This window comes from Eptatretus burgeri, chromosome 5 (genome assembly GCF_056783735.1).
Source record: "Eptatretus burgeri isolate ZD-2024b chromosome 5, Ebu_testis_v1, whole genome shotgun sequence".
Lineage (NCBI taxonomy): Eukaryota > Metazoa > Chordata > Myxini > Myxiniformes > Myxinidae > Eptatretus > Eptatretus burgeri.
Window position 1 is genome coordinate 65,975,504 of NC_140965.1, and position 24,293 is coordinate 65,999,796.

The 24,293-nt window shown below is 46.0% G+C and overlaps 1 protein-coding gene and 1 long non-coding RNA gene across 2 annotated transcripts; one reads left to right on the forward strand and one right to left on the reverse strand.

Moving 5' to 3' along the window:
• Window positions 1-2,406: 2,406 nt before the first annotated feature.
• On the reverse strand, window positions 2,407-23,614 carry IMP3 (IMP U3 small nucleolar ribonucleoprotein 3). The gene is made up of 7 exons (XM_085882168.1): window positions 23,357-23,614; window positions 21,970-22,077; window positions 15,909-15,983; window positions 12,666-12,745; window positions 12,108-12,159; window positions 2,859-2,931; window positions 2,407-2,740 (listed from the first exon to the last, which is right to left on the reverse strand). The coding sequence occupies exons 1-7, from the start codon at window positions 23,611-23,613 to the stop codon at window positions 2,717-2,719; spliced, it is 669 nt and encodes a 222-aa protein (XP_085738294.1). The 5' UTR covers window position 23,614; the 3' UTR covers window positions 2,407-2,716.
• LOC147026596 (uncharacterized) lies at window positions 18,916-20,981 on the forward strand. The gene is made up of 3 exons (XR_015058409.1): window positions 18,916-19,045; window positions 19,230-19,317; window positions 20,623-20,981. It is a non-coding gene; the product is annotated as an uncharacterized LOC147026596 (long non-coding RNA).
• Window positions 23,615-24,293: the final 679 nt, after the last annotated feature.

Consider the following 24,293-nt stretch of genomic DNA (forward strand, 5'->3'; position numbering starts at 1 on the left):
TCATCTATGACCCGATGTGAGTGAACAATTAAATTTATGACAATCACTCACCTGGTCCAATTACCTCTGTCACCAAATGTGAAGGTTATGTTTTCACCCCTTTCTGTTTGTCTGTGTTTGTGTGCAGGATATCTCAAAAAGTCGTGGACGGATCCGGATGAAATTTAGTGGACAGGTTCGGTGTGTGACAAGGACGAACCGATTCGATTTTTGTGAAGATTTGGATGCGACTACTACAATTTGTTTAAAATTGATTCTTCACCATTGAGAGATAGGGCTAAAAATGATATATAGCACGATCTCAAAAAGTTGTGGACGGATTTGGATGGAACATGGTGGACAGGTTGGGTGTGTCGCAAGGACGAATTGATTCAATTTTGGTGAAGATCCGGATCCAGATATGGATATGATAATTATTTTTTTTTTAAGTGATTGTTCACCATCGAGAGATAGGGCCAAAACGATATAGTGCTGTGTAGAATGATATTTCTAAAATTTATTGGGCCCGATATGTTGTCGTGGATTTTGCATTACGTGGCAGAAGTGTGCGCTCCACCGAGTGCCCTTCCAGTCGATTAGTGCATCAACCTCATCAACCCAAACACAAGATGTTCTGGAGTCGAGGCGTTTCCTCAATCTCCAGATCGCCATACACATCTTTCGATTGGACTAGTTTCGTCCAATCTACAGATCTTCATTGCCAAAAGGTCTGCCAAAAAACACCTTTAATCATCACAAAAGCAATCCCTATCCTCAGAGCCCATGCTGGAAGGCTTCGAGGAAGTCTTCAGAAACTGTTCATTCTTTCAAACTGAAAGATGCCAAACCATCATCAAGTCGAATGGAATTCAATGGCAAGAGTACCGTCTGCTAATCCAGCTCAGGCTGCAGTCTCCACGCATGGAGGAACAATTAGAATTATTACCTTGGCTTCATAAGCTTCCTGTCCTACCCACGAACAAACAAAAACACCCTCTTGTTTAACAGTGAAGAGCAATGTCACCAACGATTTGCAGTAAGCGTACTTCAGAGAATTATGGGATTAATTTATGGATTTTTCAATGTAGAAATCGTTACAATTACAACATCCAGCCAGTGTTTTCAGAGTTGAACCACAGACACCTCCCTCGTCCCTGATAAAGTATCGACTGAGCTTGCATTTCAATCAAGTGCTGTGCAGATGAGAACTCGATCGTTGAAGGAAAATAAAGAGAAATGGGGTGGGGGGGAGGGGGGAATTTAAAAAAATAAATAAATAAAAATAAAATAGGTCAATGGCACAAACCCCAAAAATGGGACTTTCAACGATATCAACAAAAGGCCCTTCACAAAGTCATGCCAAACACATCTGGAAGTTGTTTGAGACAAAGCACAAACTACAAATAATGGCGCTTGTAATTTTCCACACTCGTCATGTTATGTTCAACTCTTAAATCTGGAAGGAAAAAGACGAAGAAGAAGGAGAAGCACAAATTGGGTCTTGCATACAAAACAGCATTTCCTTATTGCACGACAAATAGTAAAAACAAAACAAACTACCCCCGTGTGGGGGTGACGGTCATCTCTATAATACCACAAGTTCTCAATGTTCAGCTATGACCGAAGACTACTGTGCAGCTCGAACTGCGCAGTTTGGTTAAAGATGACTCGGCATTTTGGCGTGCGCACGCGTGAAATTATATTTTGAAAATAAATGCTGACGTTTACATTTCGGGTTTTGAAACTTTTGCACCTTCGGCGGAAAATGTATAAATATACAAGGTCAGCTGCGATACAATGACACCATTCACTAACTTTTACCATGCCCAGTAGAGAATATATAGCCTCCTGAAGGTAGGGCAGTTTTTGCAAACTTTGAAGTCACGTGACGCGAAAACGAAAGCAAAATTCGAAGATCCGTCCAGACCAAATTTAGATATTGTCCCATACATTCATATGCCACAATCAAATTCAAGATCGCTTGAGAAATGTAGGAGGAGATAGAAAATTGTCATTTTCGCATTTTTTGCCAACTTTGAAGTCACGTGACACGAAAACGAAAGCGAATATCGAAAATCCGGCCTGAACAAATTTAGATATTGTCCCATAGATTCATATGCTACAATCAAATTCAAGATCGCTTGAGAAATGGCGGAGGAGATAGAATTTGAAAATCGTCATTTTCGCAACTTCAAAGGCCTCGTGACCTTGACCTTGACCTTGACCTTCGGTGACCTTGAAAGTCATACCATCGTGTACGTCTCATCGACCTCTATCAGGATCACTAATGACCAGATCTCCCGCTTCAACTTCATTGTGAACGGACGGACGGACGGATCGAAGGACATCGACACCCATATTATTAGGTCATGCTCGAAGAGATGACCTAATGATGAAAAGAACTGAAAGAGCACTTTGACTGTGAGATGGAATACAAACTCCATTTATTATTCGTTCTCCAAGTTAAAAAATAAAAATAAAAAAAGTACAGAGCACTGAAAAAAAAACAACAACGTCTAATAATATTAAGGAGAAGGATCCTTCACAACCAAGGAGATTGGAGATCAAAAATAATGATGTGATGACAAAATGAAAACACAGTGTGTCAAACCAGTTGAAAATGTCCATCAAAATGAAGGTGACATCAGGTCAGACACCGGGAGACAAAACGGTCTCAGGTATTTCTGGAGTAATCGTACAAAAGGCCGATGTGGAGCAATGCGATGGAAGCGCATGATCAAGCCAGGTCAAAATCATCCCTCTGAAAAGCAACACAAAGAGGTTTGTCAGTCATAGGTTTACCACCAATTCTAGAGCACTCACTCGAGTCCTCAGCTGCGGTTACTCCGTCAGAAAGACCCAGGTATGCAACCTCCCACCTCTTCGTTGTATTCCATCACGTGCTTCTTAATCTTGGATGAGTCTACCCATGTCACAAAGTCCTCCATGTTCCTGCAAATATGAAATGGAAGAGTAAAGGGGAGGAGAGTGAGGATGGGGAATAAGGTGGAGGTATTTTAAGAATACTTAAAGCATGGAATAGTCTCCCTGGAAAGATCGTGGCAGCAGAAACAGTGGGTAGTTTTAACTTTGAGTTAGATGTGCTTGAGCAAATTATTGGGGGCAATTACCGAGAAGAATTTGGGGATGGAGAGGTACATCCTCCTCCTCTTGGCTCAGTGGACTTGAGTCGATAAAATGATGGATTGAATTGTGATCTTGATAATGCACAGGCATCGTGGGCCAAGTGGCTTCCTCCTGTGTCAAAAATGGCAACCGGCCTCAACAAGGCAAGATGTCCTTCAGGAGGCTCTATGGTCGTGAATAAAGGAGACCCTCTCTGGTTGTGAGAACACAGCAGCTGTCAGTCCATCCCAGCCCGGGAAGGACACAACAGGTTTTTGACATTGACTCTCAGTTTCAAAGTGGCATTCCGTCTGAGGCACGAACGAGCACAGATGATGGAGAGTTATTTCTGAGTTTCAAAATCCTAAACTTAGCACCAAGATGCAAGGTGCTTGCCAAGAAGGAGAATGTGTAGTGGTGGTTGATGGATGTGGGAATCGAAAAGCATGGAACCGTGCAACATGCTTGCGGATGAAATGTTTCCGAAGCGGCTCGAGTTTTCACGACGACAGGCCGATCCAAAAAAGCTGCAAGGGACCCTTCATTCCGCAGCTGGTCGGGCTATGGAGACCATGTTATCCAACGCCCTGACCTTTCTTGGCTGTCATCAACTCAGCCGATGGACTAAAAGACGAGACCCCGACACCTGTTACGGGCTATCGCTGCCGTGCTAACTGTGGTGAGGTTGTCACCACCATCAAACACAGTCTAGTTTTAGCCGAGGCAAGTCAGAGTACATCCGATGGACTTTTGCACAAATAAACATCGGTGGATTGATGAAAACTCCTCCTTGAGTCAGAATGCAAATCGTGCATCGATAAATGTGTACACACATGTTCAAAAATGACCCAAAGAGATCAATGGTGATGGGGGAAAAAAGAAAGAAAGAAAGAAACCTGAAAAAAAAACAGCCAACACCGTCTTGGGGGCAATTCTCAGATTTCCTCTCTGTCTGGCATGAAATGAAAACGCCCAATGAAAACTGAATTGTGAGCATTTTTTTTTTTTTTTAAAGAACAGAAAGTGACAATAAAAGGGAAGAAAATCCCTGGTACAAGTTTACTAACCATAAACCAACAACTGTTTTAACATGATCGTATCACAGTGGTTAACAAAGCCTGGTTCCCATCCCACTGCCACCCCCCCCCCCACCTCTCCCCTCCCCCGACCCCACGGTTCTCCTTGGGCAGCCAGGACGTGGTAAGAGGGAGTAACAAGAAAACCACCTGTTTAGAGATTTGTTCCCACGGTCGACAAAAGTTGTTCTTCGACACCAGTTTCGACGACGACGTGAGCACAGAATGCATTTTCAAGATGAAAACCCGAGGGCAGGGTCAGAGGTACCGAGCCATGGTGGACATCGAACCAAAAAACTTTTCCAACAAATTTCAAATCTCTCTCCTATTAGAATTTGTACATTAACGAATGCAGTCGGACTGTGGTCCAAACGGGACTCGCTCAACGCAACCAACCACCAATGGAATCGTCTCGTGTACTCATTGAATCGTCATTCCGTTGCTCTTCACAATCATGCGAGTTCAGCTAAAATTGATGCACAGGGGGTGTGAGTGTGATGCATTTAGGTGAAAAAAAATATCGAGCTCAAAGGTAAAAGTCGAAAATCAACTTGAAATACCTATTTGGTACAAAATGACGGTATTGAAACAATTGGTGACTGGGCTGTGCGAACGGAGAAGCGAATTGCCCACATTTCAACCACAGAATGTAAAACAATCCCAGATTGTATCAATATCGGTCTCTTTCACGTTTAAAAAAAAATTTAAAAAAAATTAGACACTCTTCGATGTCGCGACAGACAGATATGCCTCCACCCACATTATTACATCATAATACAGACTTGCACCAAGTTCGATTTTAATCTCTCCAGCCATTCTTAAGTTATCGCGTTACCGAAAACCTACAACGGACGCATGGACAGACAACCTGAAAACATAATGCCTCCAGCGATTTTGTCAGAGGAGGTATATATATATATATATATATATATATATATATATATATATATATATATATATATATATATATATATATATATATATATATATATATATATATATATATATACATTGTAATGAATTCGCACCCGCCAGCGTGTGAACGGCCGCTTTCCACTAATAGCAACCGCATCACCCACCGGACGGAAAATTCAGTCGTGACTTTCCGGAGCTAACGCCGGAACCCTGTCACGGGTGTGTCTTCAACCCCACCACGGCCGTGCCAATTGTCTACCCGCGCAAGATAGGGTCAGTCGCCAAACTCGATATACCTAAGTAACTGCGCGGGGAGCCGACCGGGCAGCCGTACCTCGACGCAGGTCGGCTTGGGACACGAACCGCTTAAGCGGTCCGTTCCGTTCTACAGCGATAACCGAGCGGGTATTATCGCCGACCTCGCCGGATCCGATTCTATTTAACAGGTATTTCAAAACCCAATTATTATTCCACGATGCAAGATGGCATTTCCAATAGGAGAAAGAAGACGCAACGAACGGGATACATTCGAACCAAGCACATTTATTACAAGCACACGTATATACAGCCAAGGCAGTCATGCAATATTCAGGCGAGAAGCAAAAGCAATACAACCAAATATGATTATTATTTAGTCACTTACTCAGTTCTAACTTGTTGGACACAGCGCCACCAACATTCACTCAAAAGCAAAGGAATGGCCACCCCAAAGACGGGAGTGGCAGACAGGGTCCGTGGACCTTTATAACGTGGGACCTGGAGGACCGAACGGGTCCCGCGAGACCGTGGCAGGTTACCTGCCCCCCTCGGTGGTCGGCGAGTCGCGTCGCCCCGTCCCGTCGGCAGCTAGCGTGGCCGTGCCTGATCCCTGGCCTCTCGCGTGGCCGGCGAGCTCCCTCCGGCGCTCCTCGCACGGACGCGCAGGTTCGCACCACCCAGCCGGCAGAGCTGCGCCTCCGGACTTTCTACCGTCCCACGCCTCCAACGAGCAGGTCGCTCCACAGGACCAAGAGCGCAAGAACCACAGGACCAAGAGCCAGGAGAGCGATGAACCACCCGATGGCGAAACCACCAAAGACTTGACGACCACCACACGAAAGACAAGACCTCATGTCTCATGCGGCCTTTTATAACTCGGGGCTCCGCCCTTCGCCCCTCCCCGTTTTTGGCTCCACCCTCCTTCGAGCCTTTGAGAAGTTTCTCGAAAAGGGGCGTTTCTCAACTCCGACCGCCTCACTCCTCGTATCCACCAATCGTGAGCGAGCCACCTCGCCCCTTCTCGTGCCAGCCGCGGAGAAGAAAGGACACGAAAACCCGCGCACTAGCACAGGTTTCCTTGTTGTTCTTCACTCCGCGTGCTCGGACCCCTTTTTGATGCGACGAAAAGGGTCGTAGTGTGATCTGTCGGTTCAAAATAACAATAGCAACAGAAAAACCTACCTCAAAGGGTCACAGCCCGGTGAACACGAATAAATCCCATTAAACAACAGTGGGGAAACCTATCTGAATACTCACTTACCGGGATAACTGATCTCAGGAACCTTTATGGTGTTCTGCGAATTTCCACAGCTGTAAATATATATATATATATATATATATATATATATATATATATATATATATATATATATATATATATATATATATATATATATATATATATATATGTAAAAGATAAAATAGGACCCCTCGACCTTCTCCCCAGGCCGCACCCCTCGACCTCTCCACCTCTCTCCCTCTTGACCTCCCTCCCCACCCCTCTCCTCACTTATCTACCTTCCCGACCAAAACCCAACGCCAAATGAAAGAATGCTCATCTTTGCACAGCACAACAAAGCGTTCAATGTGTGCAAAGACCTTTTTGGCTAATGATCCTGTAGATGTCTGTAATGAAACTCTGGAGCGATGGACAATGACCTCATCATTAACTGGAACTTATCCCAAAGCGATCCCGTGATACAAACTGGTCCGTAATGATGGAAAGCAGAGCAACTTGTCTGATCGAAAAAAAAAATCTTCCTTTTTCAATTCACCATATATAAAGGCATTACCAGAGGAGCACCATCTAACATTTACTGCTAAACACGTCACGATGTCGGCGAGGCAGGTCCACGATCATTGTCGGTCTCTCCCAACATCAGGCAGAGGCACAGGGCCTGTTGTATGATCTACATCCTTCTACATAGGGGGTATGACGAAAGCAGAGCAACTTGTGTGATCTTCATCCTCATCCTCGTCACAAAGGTTTGTAACCCATTCATCTTCAGTTCATTTCCTTCAGGTGTTGCGTTCATTTCATCCCATCAGATCTTCATTGCCAAAAAGTCCACCAAAGTCATCATCACTCCCAAAATCTGTGGAACCATTTCCTCATTTCCATCCCAACCCAGTCAGTCCTTAAAGTCGCTAAGCCGACTGGTACATGTGATGTTTTGCGAACCATGTTGACCCAAGAATGAAGAACTAATCTTGCTGGTGAGGGCCAGTGTCGATCCCAGCGACTCGCCCGTCCCCACATTCACGCATTTCCCACTCGCCCTAAGCGACTCCAGTCTATGAACTCATCGACATTCATCCCGCTCGTTCGCAGTTTTCTACAGCAACAGAGGGAGCACATTGCACAAAGCAGTCAGAGTTGCTGGACGTCCGTGGCTCTCGACCATTGACTAAGACAGAGGACACCCAGGGGAGTACGACGTAGTGAAAACGCTCGGAGATTTCTATCAGCACCAAGAATGGCCTCCCTCGTGGGTTCCCGAAGACCGGGCGGGGCCTTTCTCACATTCATCACGAACAGGCCAGTATATTGCACAAATGCACGAGAGAAACTCACAGCATGCTTTAGGGGTTACTATCGACACAGGATTAGATGTTCAAAAGAAGAATAAAAACTGTGGTTGTGGATAAACACTGCAGGTTTGGCGGTGGAGGAAGAGGTGGGGGGGAGGGGGGGAAGGGCGGTCGAAGACAAGTACTCGAGTATACCGTGTGATAATAAACAAAGTAAAAAAACAGAATAAAGCAAATCCGGATTAAAGACAAACGTTAAAGAGAGAACAGAGGATTATAAATGGCAGAGACTGTGGGAAGCAATGACATAAACATTTCAATGTCAGAAATTACAATAATCTCAAAGGACAGATATTGAGAATCGAAGGAGGAGGAGGAAGGGGTGAGGTTGGAGGAGGCAGTAATAGAAACTATAAAACAGCAACAAGACAGAGAGGTCTCCAAGCCAAAGCAAAGGAACCGCGCAGCTGTAAAAGCACGAAGGGGGTTACAAAATGTACGTTGTGATGAGAAATAAAACTCATTTGTTTGTGAGGCCTCTCAATGGCCAAAATGTACAAACGTGTCCAAACACTGCCTCTTCTGGAAGCTCATTGTGGGCCAAAAAAAGGACTAGTCGAGACAAATCGGCAAACTGCTTGGTAACCCTTGGCTGGTTGGCGGTGTAACTTCAGCTCGGCTGAAGGAAATGACCGAATCCATCGTGGTCCAGCTGTCGGAACGTATGATTAACCAGTGAGTGGGAGTGTGCGAGTGCGATACAATTCCCAAGCACAAACAGAACATCTTGTAAAACACTTTCTCACCCATGCACGGATCACACTGTGAACATGGACAGGCCCTGCCGCTTTTGGATACTGGTACAGGCCAGCCTTGAATGATGAGGATTGGCCAACTTCATCGCTAAAGTATTAAAGGTTAAAATTGGAGGGCCAGATGGTCAATCGGTTGTGACCCGAGCGAAGATCACAATTTACAAAGAAATGGATGGGACAAACCCTCAGGCGATTCTCACGGGGAGGGGACAGCACCGATTACAAGGTTCCCCACACACTTTGTATATGTGAAAGACAGGTAAGGTCAAACAGGTTTGGGAAAGCCATGTAGTCTACAGTCACAAGGGCGGATACTCTGCCCAAGGCAGAACACACCGTCGGGTTAGTGTGAGACCCACACCCCGCAGCCCAGTTATGAGAACATGTAGAAATTTATTTATTTACTTTAAATCACAATTTTCTTCCCACACAATGGTGCAGCCATTCTCTGGCTTCTCACACCACCACCACCACCCCCCAACGTTTTGTGCAAGAGATGAGATAGAGAAATTTTAATGTTCACTTGTTAGCAAAGGTGGTTGTTAACTCCGAAGCCTTAATGTTTTTATGGCAAAAATCAGCGTTTTTTTTTAACGAAGCATCAGCTATTAACATGGTACACAGGGGCGTATGCAGCATTTTTGAGGGGGCGAGGGAAGGGGGTGCATCACTTCAAAAAGTTTGACCAATGAGAGCAGGATAGTGCTGCACCATCATAGCTGTTGTGGGATAGAATGAAACGCCGCACGCCACAGGATGGGGAGGGAGGACAGAGAGTTGGAGGTGAGGGTGCATGGGGTTGGAAGAGGGAGATTGAGACGTTGGGAAGGGGGGAGGGGGATTGAGGACTTGGGGTTGGAAGGGGGATTGAAAACTTGGAGGTTTGGGGCAATTGAGCACTTGAAGAAGAAAGGGGGAGGGGATGACAGAGTTGGCTTGGGGGAGGGAGGGCAGAGGGGGAACAGAGTTGGGAGTGAGGTGTTTGAGGCTTTTGAGGGGGTGGGACGGGGGGATTTGAGGACATTGGGTTGGGAGGGGTTTGAGGATTTGAAGAAAGAGGGAGGGAAGCACAGTTTGGGTGTGGTGGTAGGGGGGGCAGAGAGAGGTCAGAGTTTGGAGAGGGGTTAAGGACATGGGATTATGTGGATGTGTGTGGGGGTGGGGTTAGGGACCTGGTCACATTTTACATGATGCAGAATTTCCATGGGTCCTTGATCGTCCCGTTGTGTCTTTTGCATCCTCTGGGTCTTTTGGGTCATCGGGGGGGGCGGGGGGGAGGATCTTTTAGGTCCTCTGGGCACTTTAGGTTAAGTATTTCAGGTTACAATTGAAGGTGACATCAGGTCAGCTGTCCAACCAATGGATGAAGAGCAGGTATACCTACATACATACATACATAATCACATACACTTGCTCCATTATATATAGATGACATTACTGGGGAATATGGTTGCATTTTCTGCCTTCTGGTGCATTGTCTTATGCCTCCGCTCACGAAGTCGCTGGTGGCATAACGTTTTTGGGTTCTCCGTCCATCCGTCTGTCCGTCCGTCGATGCTAATTTTCCATGTTTTCTTTGCAACCGCCTATTCGATTGACACCAAATTTTCCCCATACATGTGACTACTCATGTGGAATGTTTAAATTATAATGATGATGTCATAGGTCACGTGGTGTGATAGCCATGTTTGAAAAAAGGAAAAACTTTGGACCCCTTAGTTCTGAAACCGCTCCATGGAAAAAACTGAAACTTGGCACATGTGAAGTACTCCCCATGTGAAACCAGTGTGATTTTTTTGATGATGTCATAGGTGGCTCCGTTACGACGTTATAATTGCATACGTTGGACGCTTTAGCCGATCAGGATGAAAATTTTTGAGGGTCATCGAGGGATAAACTGTATTCGGGGGTAAAAAAACATTGATGACGCCATCAGTCACGCGGTTCGGCAGCCATATTGTTGCAAACACATAAATCTTCAAAATCTTCTTCTCCAGAACGGCTTGACAGATCGAGGGGAATCTTCACCCACATGTTCCCCAAGCCTTAGGGATATCAGGGTGTTCACGAATAATTCGCTCACATGGTCTGGCAGCCATATTGGATTGAACGAAAATCTTAAAAAAAAAAAATTATTCTCTTGAACCGCTTCATCAATCGATGCAAAATAGCACAGTTATGATCCAGTAGTGATGGGAAATATATGTTTTAAATTTCAACCTGATCGGACGCATAGTCTGGCAGCCTGAATTATTTAATATTTTTAAACTGGGTTCAGAGATTTAAATCAAACTTGGTACAAGTGCTGCATGTATAATGATGTAATAATGTTGGTGGAGGCATATCTGGTGACATCACGACATTGAAAAGTGCCCTTCTAGTTATCTATAAAAGGATGCGAAGTGAAAATCAATAATGATCAAACAGAGCAATTCAAATGTCCGAAACTCGTCCCATTCCATGTTAAACACTCTTGTAACATTTCAGCTTATCGACATGTGGCAGTTCAAGTGCAGTTTGTTTGACATGTTTTATGTAATAACTTGATAATTGCACATTACCCTTGGACAATTACACGTTATCATAGATGTAATATTTTTAAATTACATGGTATGATTCCAGCGTTCCAACCTCCAACATCCCAAACGAGACGTAAAACATGCAATCATTCCGCGATGAAGTGGTCAACACCTCCTACACATACATACATATATATATATATATATATATATATATATATATATATATATATATATATATATATATATATATATATATATATATATATATAGATATCATTTTGTATGCACAGAGAGACTCCATCAACCAAAATAAATAATTAAAATAACGCAAAATTTCTTCAAACGAACGATGTTTCTCACGGATCAAAAGCTCTTCATCAATTGGGAAATTGAATCGCTGCCATTTCAGACAGAATCACATGTTGAAAGTGGCACAAGTTGCTGGGCAGACAAACATTCTGTTCGTTTATTTACACGCAACGATTATTGTAAAGCGGAGCTCCACTCAATTGATTCAGCAGTTGTTTTATCTTCAACCTTTCAGCGATTGCAGTATTGGATCTCATACGGCAATGACAATCGCAGATATCCATCCGATCAATTGCACAGAGTTACAGACCCTCTCCAGTCTGACACGACCCCCTCCTCTCACTCAACAAAATGCCTCTCTAAGCTTCCCCGTGCCATGGAATGTGCCAAACACGCGATTGCCATGTCCAGAGCAATGGAAGCCAAACCGGCATGCTGCCTGCTGGGCCTTCCTGGCAGGGCAACCTCAAGATTTGGGGATAATGGTTACAAGGACTCTACATGTATCACCGACACACCTCGCCATCCTTCGACATTCCCATTCACAAACCACTCTCTCCTATCCAGGTCCTCACCTCGTGATGATCAGCGCCGGGTCGGTCACCAGCTCTGGTCCAACACGTACATCTAGTGCAGGTCAAGGTCAAAGCAAAGTCAGGATGACACAAAAAGGTTCAGATCACGTAGAATTAAAGGGATGCTCTCGATTGAGCATTAGAGCACCATGTCTACAAACGCCAGGCGAGAAAATGCATTTACACCAATTGAGATGAGGCACAATGTTAACTCAAATTACTGTTTCATGGGTTAGAGTACCTGTCGCTCAGTGTGCACATTTATCTTTGCCGTACAAATCGCTCAAAAGAAAAAAACGGATACCCATAGTGCAATTGCATCAGGTTACTCTTATAAAAAGTGCTACTGGAGTCGAAAAACGACTTTCAGAATTGCCAAGCACAGACTCGGAAAAATCCCAAACAAATCAGTGAGCTCGTGGCACAATGGGACCAGAATGACGAAGTGAGTCGAGGAACCCAAACTGCCTTCCATTGTCGCAAAGTCATCAGATTGCGTGACGCTGTGAAAAATCTACAACTCCTGTAAGCAACCAGTACCACCCGCCTAGAGGATACGTCCGTGCTCCACAAAGGAGATCGCCATCTTGAGGTTCTGCGCCATTTGGAGCTTGAGCAATATCGTGGGCAGACGGCGCCTGTTGCAGCACGCATACACAATCAGCACCCTCAAACCACCTCTGGGATCAATTCAAAATAAACACTCATGACATTTCAAAACCATCACATCCAAACCAAGCAAGAACTAATTATTCCATCTGAGAGGTGAATTCAATCATTATGCTAATTATATGCAAGGCAAATAAAGTTAATTTATCTTTGCTCACTTATTAAAAAAATAAAAATTGGTAAACAGTCAAGGATCGTGGAAGAGTTAGAACACTGAATGGATCAGGACGCAACAGGACAAAAGGAACAGCAGAAAGAAAAGGGAGAAACACCATCAGAGTTCAGCAATAAAATGGACGGACTTAGACAAACAATGAGTATGTGGAGGAAAGAGGGGAAGGAGGATGCACGGGGTGGACAAGATGGATACGGAAGGAATCTCTCAGGAGGAGGATATTTGGAAGGAGGGCTTTGAGGTGGAGAGGTTGATGGAGGTATAAAATATCATGGTTTTTGATGGGGGATGACCTGAGATGGTTGTGAACAGCTGTCTTGAAGACCTGCAGGGATGAATGAGATTGAAGAGAATGTGAAAGTTGGTTCCACAGTCAGGGAGAAAAAAAAAAAAGGGAACAAATTAGTGGAGGCGAGCAGTGATTTTGGATTTTGGGACTTTCACCAGAAGGGAGTAGATGGTTGACCATGTGTATGGTGCAGTGCCTATTATTCTTTTATTCATTCTTTTCCTTGTCTTTACTTGCATTCCAACTTGCTCTTTGCAATGCTGTCCTGATTTCACCTTCGCCGGTAACGCTTTTCATTATTTGAACTTGTATGAATTGTGTCCTGCATTCTTCAACATCTTCAGCTCTTCCATGAACGTCAATCTCGGTCTAAAGTAAAGGTTCGAATCAACATTTTTATCTTGCTCATGATGCAAGGTCTATGCAGAGCTGTTGATGGAAACCTTGGGTAATTGATTTCAAGCCATCCCTATCAGGTCATGGCCCACAGTACTGCCATATGCAGGTCTTACTCCATGGGTAAAGTGACCTAACTAATATATATATATATATATATATATATATATATATATATATATATATATATATATATATATATATATATATATATATATATATATTGTTGTGGTTACCAAATTCGCAAACCATCATTCAGGTCCCTTAGGTGAGATATCTCGGTAAGTATATGTGTAGTTAGGCCCAAACCCGTTGTCTAGTGGGAATACATGCCATTTATGCGTGCTGCGACTCTTCAGGATAGCCGTTTTTCTTTTACTATCTTTATTTTGGACCAACCGCCATTGTTACCACCACCAACCACAACATCAACCACCCACCGCGGCGCCGCTTCACGTCACACCTCGCAACCGTCGCATCGCCACCGTTCTTGCGCCGCTTGTGGGTACCGGTGTTGGACTCGTGCAGGGCGCGCGCCGAACAGCGTGTACAAAACCACGGATTTTCCGCTTCAAAAACGGATCAAAAACGACACACGCCCACTTTTGTTCCGTCCAATCGGTGAGCGAGGGGCGATTTGGCCCCGCCTCCAGGGCGTTGGAGGGCGATCGCTATATGCAAATTTATGGATCAAAATGCATTCACGCCCACTTTTTCTCGGGCCAATGGGGAGCGAGGTGAAAGGTCGAAGGCAGGGGGTCAAAGATGAGAGAGCGAAGCCACGGGGCTTATATAAGCGACCGCGTTCGTCAGTAGAGCAGAGTTAAGACTTCGCAGTCGGTGGAGTTGGGAAGAAGAAGCAAGAAGGAGTTGGTCGTCGTCGTGTGCGTTGGAGTCGGAGCGAAGGGGACGGAGCTGTGGAGAGGCGGCGAGGGCAGACGAGGGGTGCTCGCGTCGTGCCGGGAGCTGCACACCAGGGAGGCCGACGGCGCGACCTGGTCGAGGTGGAGACGCTCGTCGCGGGACTCGAGGCAGAGTAGAAATCCTCCTTTCCCCCGAGCATCAGCAACCCCCTCCTGTTTCCCCCCGCGCTGAGATAGTGTGACCAAGGGGGCCCCTTTCCCACCCCCTACCAGACACTGTCCGCGAGGCCCGCGGAGTTGAGGCACCATCGCCGCTCCGCGTCTCATCACCAGACGGGTAGGCCCGACCCGGTCTCGGCCTCAGGCCCGCCTCATCCTTGAGGCTGTTCTTTTTCTTGGTTTTGGGTATGTGTTGTCGGCGCCGTCTGTGAAGTAAAATTGTATAAGTGTTGCCGTGTGCTCGCGTAATCGGTATTAGATCTGCATTGTCGCATTTGCTTTTTGTGTAAAATTTGCATTGTGTTTCTTTTCCTTTTCTATGTGCTTTTGGTGGAATTGAATATGTGTGCTTTCCGTTCAGCGCGAATAAATGTGCTTTGTGTTGAACTGTTTCCTGCTTCGCTTCGTCATTTCTTTCATTGAATCCTCATCTTGCTTCACGTAAAGGGTTGGTAGTGGGCTGAATACGCCCGATAATTAATCGAACCGTCAAGGCCGACGATAACACCGCTCGGTTATCCCGATAGTACGGAACGGGTCGCTTAAGTGGCCCGTGTCCGAAGTCGACCTGCAGCGAGGTGCGATCGCCCGGTCTACCCTCCGTGTGGGTACTTAGGTAGGTCGAATTTGGCGAGCAACCCTATCCCACGCGGGGGCTGATTGGCTCGATCGCGGTGAGACCGAAAGGTCCACCCATGACTGGTTCCCGGCGTTAGTCCGAGAGGGTCACGACTGGATTGTCCGTCCGGTGGGCGACGTGCCGCGATTCGAGTTACGTGGCCGTCAGCACGCCGGCGGGCGCGAATCCGTAACAATATATATATATATATATATATATATATATATATATATATATATATATATATATATATATATATATATATATATATATATATATATGCATATATGCGAGAGGTGTAGTTGAGCAACTTCGGAAGAAAACCTCTTAGTCAATTAATTATGACATCATCAGTGTCCTGAATTGAAAATAGAGTTCAAGTGCCACATGTAAATGTCATGGTGCTTTACACGTTTCAAATACATTTGAGGATTGAACATCTGAGGTTTTCAGGCCAAAATGGGATTCAATTTATGTACCAACAATAAACTAGCTCTTTGTGCCATGGAAGCCTCAGGGGCCGCGAGGAGCACATTCCTGGTGATGCGGACTTGTTCATACAGCCACTCACCGACAGAACGAGGAAGCAGAGACTTTTTCACAGAGCTGTAGGTTCTGCTTTGTTGGGATCAGGCCCATCACATATCTGTGGTTAAAAAAAAAAATGTACGAGTTAAGCATCATGGACCATGTGCAAGAGTCAACGATTGCTTGTGGAACTATGCAAACATTGGAACATAGCGGTGGTAGTGCCAAAAGGAAAGAAAACCTTTATTCAATAGACAATGTTATTGTGCACTTGCATATCAGAGATGAGATGTGGATGAGGAAACCGGAAATGGTGGTGTGGGGAGGGGAGAAGAGCAGTCGGATGGGAGTGCTGGAATGGTTGCCGAACCGCAATTTTCTAAATACCACACGCGATACAAGATGCACGAAGCTGACAAACTGTTCTCCACGGTGTTACTGTTGGCTCCAGACATGCCGAACGAAGCGCCGTTTGTGTGTTAACGTTTGTGCTGTGCAAGCCCGCATGTTAGAGAATAACTTATAGTCAGTTCAGTCACAAATGCCGTCCTGGGATGGCTGGCAGAGTGCATGGCTAACAAAGAAGTCCAGAAACCCATATGGAACAATTCAGAAAAGAATGTTTATTGGGCTGGAGGGGAGGGTTATTGGGGTTTGGTTTCCCATGACTGGCTCAATTGGCAAAGAGAGAAGAGAGAGAAGGGGAAAAAGATGGAAAAAATAAAGGAGGAAACCTTTTCACCCTAAATGTTATGGAAGAAGGATGTGGGGGGGGGAGGGGGAGGGGAGGAGGAAAAACTCAGAGCTGAGGGAGATGCGAGTAAAGGATGAGAATGAGTAGCGAGGGGGAGAATGTGATTTAGGGACAGTAAAATCGGAGAGATGTAAGGGAGGGAAGACAAGGCCTTTTTTTGCAGAGTAAAACATGCCGTGCGATATCGAGAGACTCAAACTCCTTTTGAGAAAACAAAGCTTAAGTTTCAAAACAAATTTAAACAAAATGAAGATCCCGTTTCCAGCAGTTCTCGAGATGTAACGAATAACTTGAACTTTGAAATCGTGTAACATTCCAGGAATGCTCTTTTGGTAACGACCCAACATTGATTGTAACATTACAATGGCTGCACTTTATCGTGTGTGGCCCTGAGTTGGAAGGAGGGGGCAGAAAGCGAGGGAGGTTTCAGTATTCCCCCAAGGTCCAATGGACCCCAGGCTCATTGCGAACAAGGCGTAAGGACGTGGCGAACGATTACACTCCTTCAATAACTTTGATCGCCCAGAATAAGCGAGCGGTGCTTCAACACAGCTCGGGTGATCAGTCCACTTGCAGGACATGTGAAAGCCAAAGGAACGAGGTTCGAGCCAATTCTACAAAAGTCGACCATTCCAGGCTCCAATAAATCTATGGATTCGGGCAAATGGGTATTTATACGAAAAGCTCATCTGGTATTTCGGCATTCAAATTCCAAAACGAGCACACAACACATCCACGAATGTACGACAACACAAAATGACAAGGGGGAGGGGGGGGTGGGGAGGGGAGCGATGTGCAACTAGTTTGATACTGAAGTTTTTTTATCTTATCACCATGAGGGGCCGATTGTTCAATCGATCATGCAGGATGCTTCTGGGTGTAAAGGAAGGAGTGAGGATTTGGATTCTCTCATGGTCTGTGCAGATTTCACATGAGTACCTGTTACGAGTTGATAAAGACAACGGGCGGTCGAGTACCTCAGGAACTCACAATGGGCATCGTATCGGTCATTCCCAAAGGTGCATGGTGCACCTTTGGGAATGTGGAATCACCACAGGCACGACACGTGGTCACAAAGCAGAGACGTGGAGTGGAGGCGGCGACCTTGAACCAAGGATAAGACCGGAGCAGGATACAACCCAACAAAACGTGTGGATCAGGAATCATCAAGCAGTGGCTGCCAACACCACGACCAGTGCAACGCAACACAATATGTCCATCCACCCCAATCGCTCTCCCAATAAATCCCCACTACCAGTGTTAGATATTCCTAAGATCTAGCACCCATTTACTCTCCTCCGCTGAAATCCATGCTCTGGTCGATGGCAGACAAAATGCTTCGAGAATCGGATGCTCTTTCACACCTCGATGTGGTTCTCTCACCATTGCCAAGAAGATATATTGTGGGTCAGAGTTCCCCAGCCATGCTCAGGTGCCTCCAAGCCTGGATTTAAATAATTAATGAGTCCTCACAGATTGGCTCACATATTACGTTCAACATTCATGGCACAATTCCACTCTTACGGGCTTGAACAGACAAGACGGCAAAGACATTCAACAGCGGAAAATCGTGAAAATTAAACTAAAACATCATTTTTCTTAAATACTTTTCAGCATTTGTCCAATGTTGATCCTTCTGCAGTATCTAACGTCGAAGCAGCTCATTACCATCACGTTGAACAGTCTCCAATACGAATCTTGAAAAAAAATAATTTTTTTTTTTACTCTGACAGCCAATTTTTTATGAACCCTCCGCTTAACCTCCACCGTTTGTTTGCTCCTCCTTATGTAAGAAGCCCCCTTGAGTGGACCCATGTCATTCTGCTCTTTCATGGACCCAGAAACGAAAACATGTCCACTTGGTAACCAATGTACAGACGCACCTGGCGCATTCAAACTCTGTGTATTCGTCATTAATCTAAATACATTTTCACACAAACATTGACAAAGACTGGGTCCACGTGCCACGAGAACCGAACAAACAGCTGGTACATGGTTTTTCGGCAACCTGGATCGAGCCTTACTGCAACCTCTACAATCGCAACCTCGACAGAATATCACAGCTGGTAACACTTACCACTCAAACTCTCGTAATATGTACCAGGCTTTTCCACCCATGTGAAAGTAAATGCCTGCACAATGAAAAATAGGTGCATTCGCCTCGTCCTGCAAGACCAGAGTCCACCAATTGGTCGGATTTGCTCGCCTCCTCCGATCGGTGGAGCATTCATGACGAGAGCACGCTCGCAGCACATGATCAGCAAGACAGTGGGAGAGTCCCGTTTTCTTTTTCACGCGATTCTGGGATCAGTTTGATTGACTGCAAAAACTTTTTGAAATCCCTCGTTAAAATAGCTGACGGCGTCCTGCTCAGGAAGTGGATGTAAAATTCTAGCAGCTGGCTTTTATGGAGAACTTCTTACAAGGTTAAGAATCCACGACCAATTCAAGTATTGTCGCGTCAGAGGGGCTGTTAGCACAGCCCGACTGAGCTGGCGGTACAAGAGCCCCGTGGATGCCAGGACGGTGTTAAAGTAGGGCTGGGACTCGGTAGAATAAAAACAAACAAACAAAAGTTTGCAATCTTTGTGAGGTTTTTTTTTTTCACAGGATTGAAGCTCGTGGAAGAGCAACGATCAAGCAGATTTAAATCAAACGCATGGGAGATGCATGGCCTCCATCGAATCTGCATTGACAGGTACACCTGGCCACAGCACTGCTCGTATTAAAACACAACGATGTCCTCAATAAGGAGGAAATGAAAGCGATTCATCGGTTACTTGATTGTGCAAAGTTTATTTCCATTCATTTCATCCTGTAATTTATCATAATAAAATGCACAATTTGGGGTCTGACGGCGATATGTTCAGTCATGACCTATCCAAGTCAACCAAACTTGCCAGGGGGGGTGAAGGGTCACAGGACAGAGGTTGTAACAACTCAATCTCACCTCACCCACCCCTCCCAAAACCAAGGGGATTTTCCGCATTGACAAACGACATGTGAAGGTGTATAAATAGCTTATCAAGGCGTTTTGTGGGGCACACCTACCGTAAGTAAAGATTATTATAACGACAAACTATTCAGTCAATTCTGTCCAACGTACAATTACACTTACAACTGTTGTTTCTTAATGGTTAGGGTGGTGGGCTTGGGATCCAAGGAGCCCGAGTTCAAACCACACTCTGATGTTGAAATAATACCAGGTGGGGTTGACTCTGCCTGTCATCCTTCCGAGGTTGGCAAAACGAGTGCCTGCATGCTGGTATACTGTGTCAGAGTGGCGATCCGTCCAGGATTGTGTCCAATAGCCAAGGAGTCTGCTTGCAGCACCAGCAAAAGCAGCACCAACGCTCTGCACAGAGAATGGTCCCAATGGATGGAACTGTTGTTTAACACGAAACCAAAAAAATTTGGAAGAAGCCCGATGTCCTTGAGGCATTCTATGCTTATTGCATCCCCCACAGACAAACTGACCCGAGCCATCTTGACATGGTAGGTCTCGACATAGGGTGTAAGCTAGGCCACAATGATGTTCAACTCATCAACGTGCTTAAATGAGTCTTGACGCACGAATGATGCATCCCGTTACCTGTCCGATTTTTCGAGCCATCAGATTACAAGTGGACTGCAGTGTATAGGGATTGTTTACAACTTGCATCATCGGGCCTCATTTGTGATTTCTACTGGCCACGGCTTCAAGTGTGACGTGCACGATTACCCGACATCCTTACAACCCAATTGTGACCTTTGTTTGATGCATAATCCCACTCCAAACGATCCCTGGCATTGTTTAATACTCACTCGACGGAAATTTGGAGAAACTTTGACTTGGTTTGGTGTTGATGTGGCCCAGGCATGATGGGCTGAATGGTGGCCTCCTGGATCTAATTTCCTTGGGTATCCTTGTGATAGTTTAGAGGTATGCACACTCATCTCTGATCAGTCGATCGTGGGTTTGCATCCCGAACTAGCTATAAACTGTCATCCTGGTGTTTTGCAGATCGGGCGATACATCAGATGAACGTCAAGCCGGACGACCAATCTACCAGCACCGGGGGCATTGGTGGATATTCAAGATCCCATGGAGTCTTTCACGAAGAGTCAGAGAGTCATCACAGGCACCCTGAACAAATCACAAATTCCTCTACACTGTGGGTAGCAAGTGATCTGGTTTTCTTGGATAACCCTTCATCTCAGGTTAGAGTGCTTGCCATCTCAGTGTAGCTGTTGTCTGGCCAGATACTTCTGCACTATAAACAAATTCATGTTCCCACATCACTTGCATCTCACAGGTGAACGATCAACTTCAGTAGGCAACCATGAATGGTAATCTTCCTTATACTGTGGTTTTTACCTCCTCCACCGATTTGTAATTTAAAAAAATAATTTAAAAAAAAAAAAGAGTTGAGGTGGCAGACAGCTGAGATTTTGGAAATTTCATCAAAACCACATACCTCCTGGATTTGTTGGGAAGGCTGGGAGAGCAGAGCAAGCTAAAAAGAGAGAAGCCACCAAATGTCTGATGCAATAACAACAGGCCTTGTGCTTTGGCCTTGGTGTTCGTAAGTTTCTAAGACGTTCAGAATGGAAAACTTGTCTGGTACGGACAGCGTCAGTCTTCCCAAGAAAGCATGGAAATGACTGTGGGAAGCAGGGTTGTCAGAGCAAAAGATGCACTCGCACCCCATCTTGTTTCGCTCTGGTGAAGGGCTAATGCTCAAAACTAGTCACACCTATCTTCCCACACTCTTATTGGCTTTTAGTCGACAACAAACACATTACCCGTAGGGCGATTGTGTAATTCACCCGAACCTCCCTCCTCCCTACAATGATGTAGGGTGATTGTGTCGGGCACCCTACAGTGAGAGGGTACCCTTTCTCATCCCCCTTACAGTCACAGGGCACCACTTCTAACATCATATAACTATCCAGTAGCGGGTCATTCCTGAAGTGCTCCTGCCTATGTGGTGATTTGCCCTTGGATATCTGATCTGAGACTGGAAGGGGAGGTGAGGGGGCAGGTGAGATGATAGGGGTGAGGCAGGGAAGCCACAACTCATTAATTACTTACAGGAGGCATGGCTAAGAACAGAGAAAGAGTGGTGGAAGGGATGTTTCGCTGTCTCGGATGGATGCACTCACTCTTGTACGGCCCAATTAGCGCATGGAAGACCATTGGCTAACAAGGTTGTACTGTAGTTTGACCCCCATAAATACAATGAGTGCTTTTAATGCTCAATAAGTCGAGACGAGAATCTCAGGCTCTCTTGGCAGGGAGTTAACGCTCATCAGGGTCCGTCGACAATCATCATACATTCCCAGGAAACCCCACCAACGGTCCACTCACAGCTTCTCCAACAGGAGTGCAGTACATTCGCTTCTGAAAGTGTCCTTTGCGTCCATATCTCGAATCTTCTCCACAAGGGTCCGAATGTCTCGGCTCAGCTTGTTATATCTGAACAGAACAGCAAAAGGTCAGGTTGTGGCAAGAACTACACAAAACTACAACGAAGCACAGACTTTAAAAACTACTTCTTTATCCTTCGCTCAGTGAACAAGTTTACTTCATAAACCTGCAAAGTGAAGTGGGGGGGGGAGCTTCGACATCACTTGAGGGAAAGGATGAGAGGGGATATCCTTCAGCATCACATGGTGGAGAGGACGGACGGACGGACGGGGGGGGGGGCTCCTTCGGCATCACACAGGGAAGAATATGGGGTGGGGGACAGTCTCCTTTGGCATCAAAAGGCAGAAATGACAAGGGGCAGGGTCTCCTTCCCCATCACATGGCGGAGAGGACAAAGGAGGGGGGGGGGGTCTCCTACGACAACATACGGGGGAGAATACGAGAGGGGATGGGGTCTGCAATGGCATTACACAGCGGAAAGGACGAAAGGGGGGTATCTTTGAGCATCACATGCCGGAGAGGATGAGGGGGGGGGGTCTCCTTGGGCATCACATGCTGGAGAGGATGAGGGGGAGGGGTCTCCTTGGGCATCACATGCTGGAGAGGATGAGGGGGGTCTCCTTGAGCATCACATGCCGGAGAGGATGAGGGGGGGTCTCCTTGATCATCACATGCTGGAGAGGACAAGGAGGGGTCTCCTTCAGCATCACATGATGGAGAGGACGAGAGGGGGGTCTCCTTCGGCATCACACGGCCGAGAATACAGGGGTGAGGGGCTCCTTCAGCATCACACGGGGGAGATGACGGTGAGGGGGGGGGTTCCTTCGGCATCACAGCAGAGAGGACGGGGGGTTCCTTCGGTATCACAGCGGAGGACGGGGGGGTCTCCTTCTGCATCATTGCGGAGAGGACGGGGGGTCTCCTTCGGCATCACAGCGGAGGACAGTGGGGGCTCCTTCTCCATCACAGCGGAGAGGACGAGGGGGGTTCCTTCAGCATCACAGCGGAGGACAGTGGGGGCTCCTTCTCCATCACAGCGGAGAGGACGAGGGGGGGTTCCTTCAGCATCACAGCGGAGGACGGTGGGGGGTTCCTTCGGCATCGCAGTGGAGAGGACGGGGGGGGCTCCTTCTCCTTCGGCATCACACGGGGGAGATGACGAGGGGGAGGGTGGTCTCCAAAGGTGTAGCACTGGAGGCGTGAATTCTCCAACGGGTACAAGGAGGGGGGAGCTGGAAGAATTCCTTAACCAATGGCACGGTCGGGGTGGGGGTGTCCCCAACTGCGCGGGACCATCATGACCAAGTGAAGTGCTGCTGGTACTCACACGGTGTAATCCTCCCGTGACACGTGGTACTTCCGCAGAACTCGCACCTCGTGCACATTCCGATCGATACTCCAGTTCAAGAAATCGACTTTCTTCAGCAGCTTCTGCTCCGAAAAACGAAGCTTGCGCACCATCGTCACCTCGTCAAAGCACGTCAAAGTTCCTCCGCGGTGTACACACACACACACGTGCACACAAACACACTTCCCTTCCGGGTTTTTTCCCCCCCTGTTAAAACGGATAAAATTAAACTTCATTTCAGCACAAGTGACACTCCAAACTAACCCAACATGATAATATATAATTTAATCGCATTTCTGATGTCTAAACGCCACGAGGCCGCCGCTCGAGTCGCCACCCGTCGACACCAACACCACGTGATGCATATTCACCATAAATTTCGTTTTCATATTAATTCTCATTCTTGATGAAACTTTGTTCACGTACTTAATGCTTGTGTTTCCAGCCGTATGTTTCTGCCCCTTCTTTTCGTCATATTTTATCTTCGTTTTCCAAGAGTTGTGTTCCACTTCTTCATGTAAAATTAAGCAACAATGATTAAAATTACTGAATTGTTGTGCCCTTCGTTCCTTTTGAGTGCCATTGGTGCTTTAAAAAAAACAAAAAAAACCTGGTCCCGTACGTGCCGTTTCACAGCACCAATCCGCCAGGTAACGAACCACCTGGTGTATCCCTCCGCGTCAAAGAACACGCCCACCAAGTCGACTTGTTTCGCATTCCCATTGGTTGACTTCTGTGACACGTCAGCCAATCGCATGCCACCTCGCCTTCCAATTTGCGGAGTGGGGAGGACAAGGAATTCCAACGAGGTGTTTGCATGAAATCACAGCCATTTGGATAAATTATTTAAAACTCAATTATGTTATCTCGAGGGAAGAGTTTTGTGAAAAGGTAGATATTCAGTTTTTTTAAATGT

Bases quoted from the DNA above. Each gene is read 5' to 3' on its own strand.
- IMP3 (XM_085882168.1), bottom strand. From the start codon at position 23,613: ATGAAGTTTAATTTTATCCGTTTTAACAGGGGGGGAAAAAACCCGGAA. The intron at 22,078-23,356 runs GTGAGTACCAGC...TGTTCTGTTCAG, and splicing joins TCACGGGAGGATTACACCGT to ATATAACAAGCTGAGCCGAG. The intron at 2,932-12,107 runs GTGAGGACCTGG...TCATATTTGCAG, and splicing joins CCGGCGCTGATCATCACGAG to GAACATGGAGGACTTTGTGA.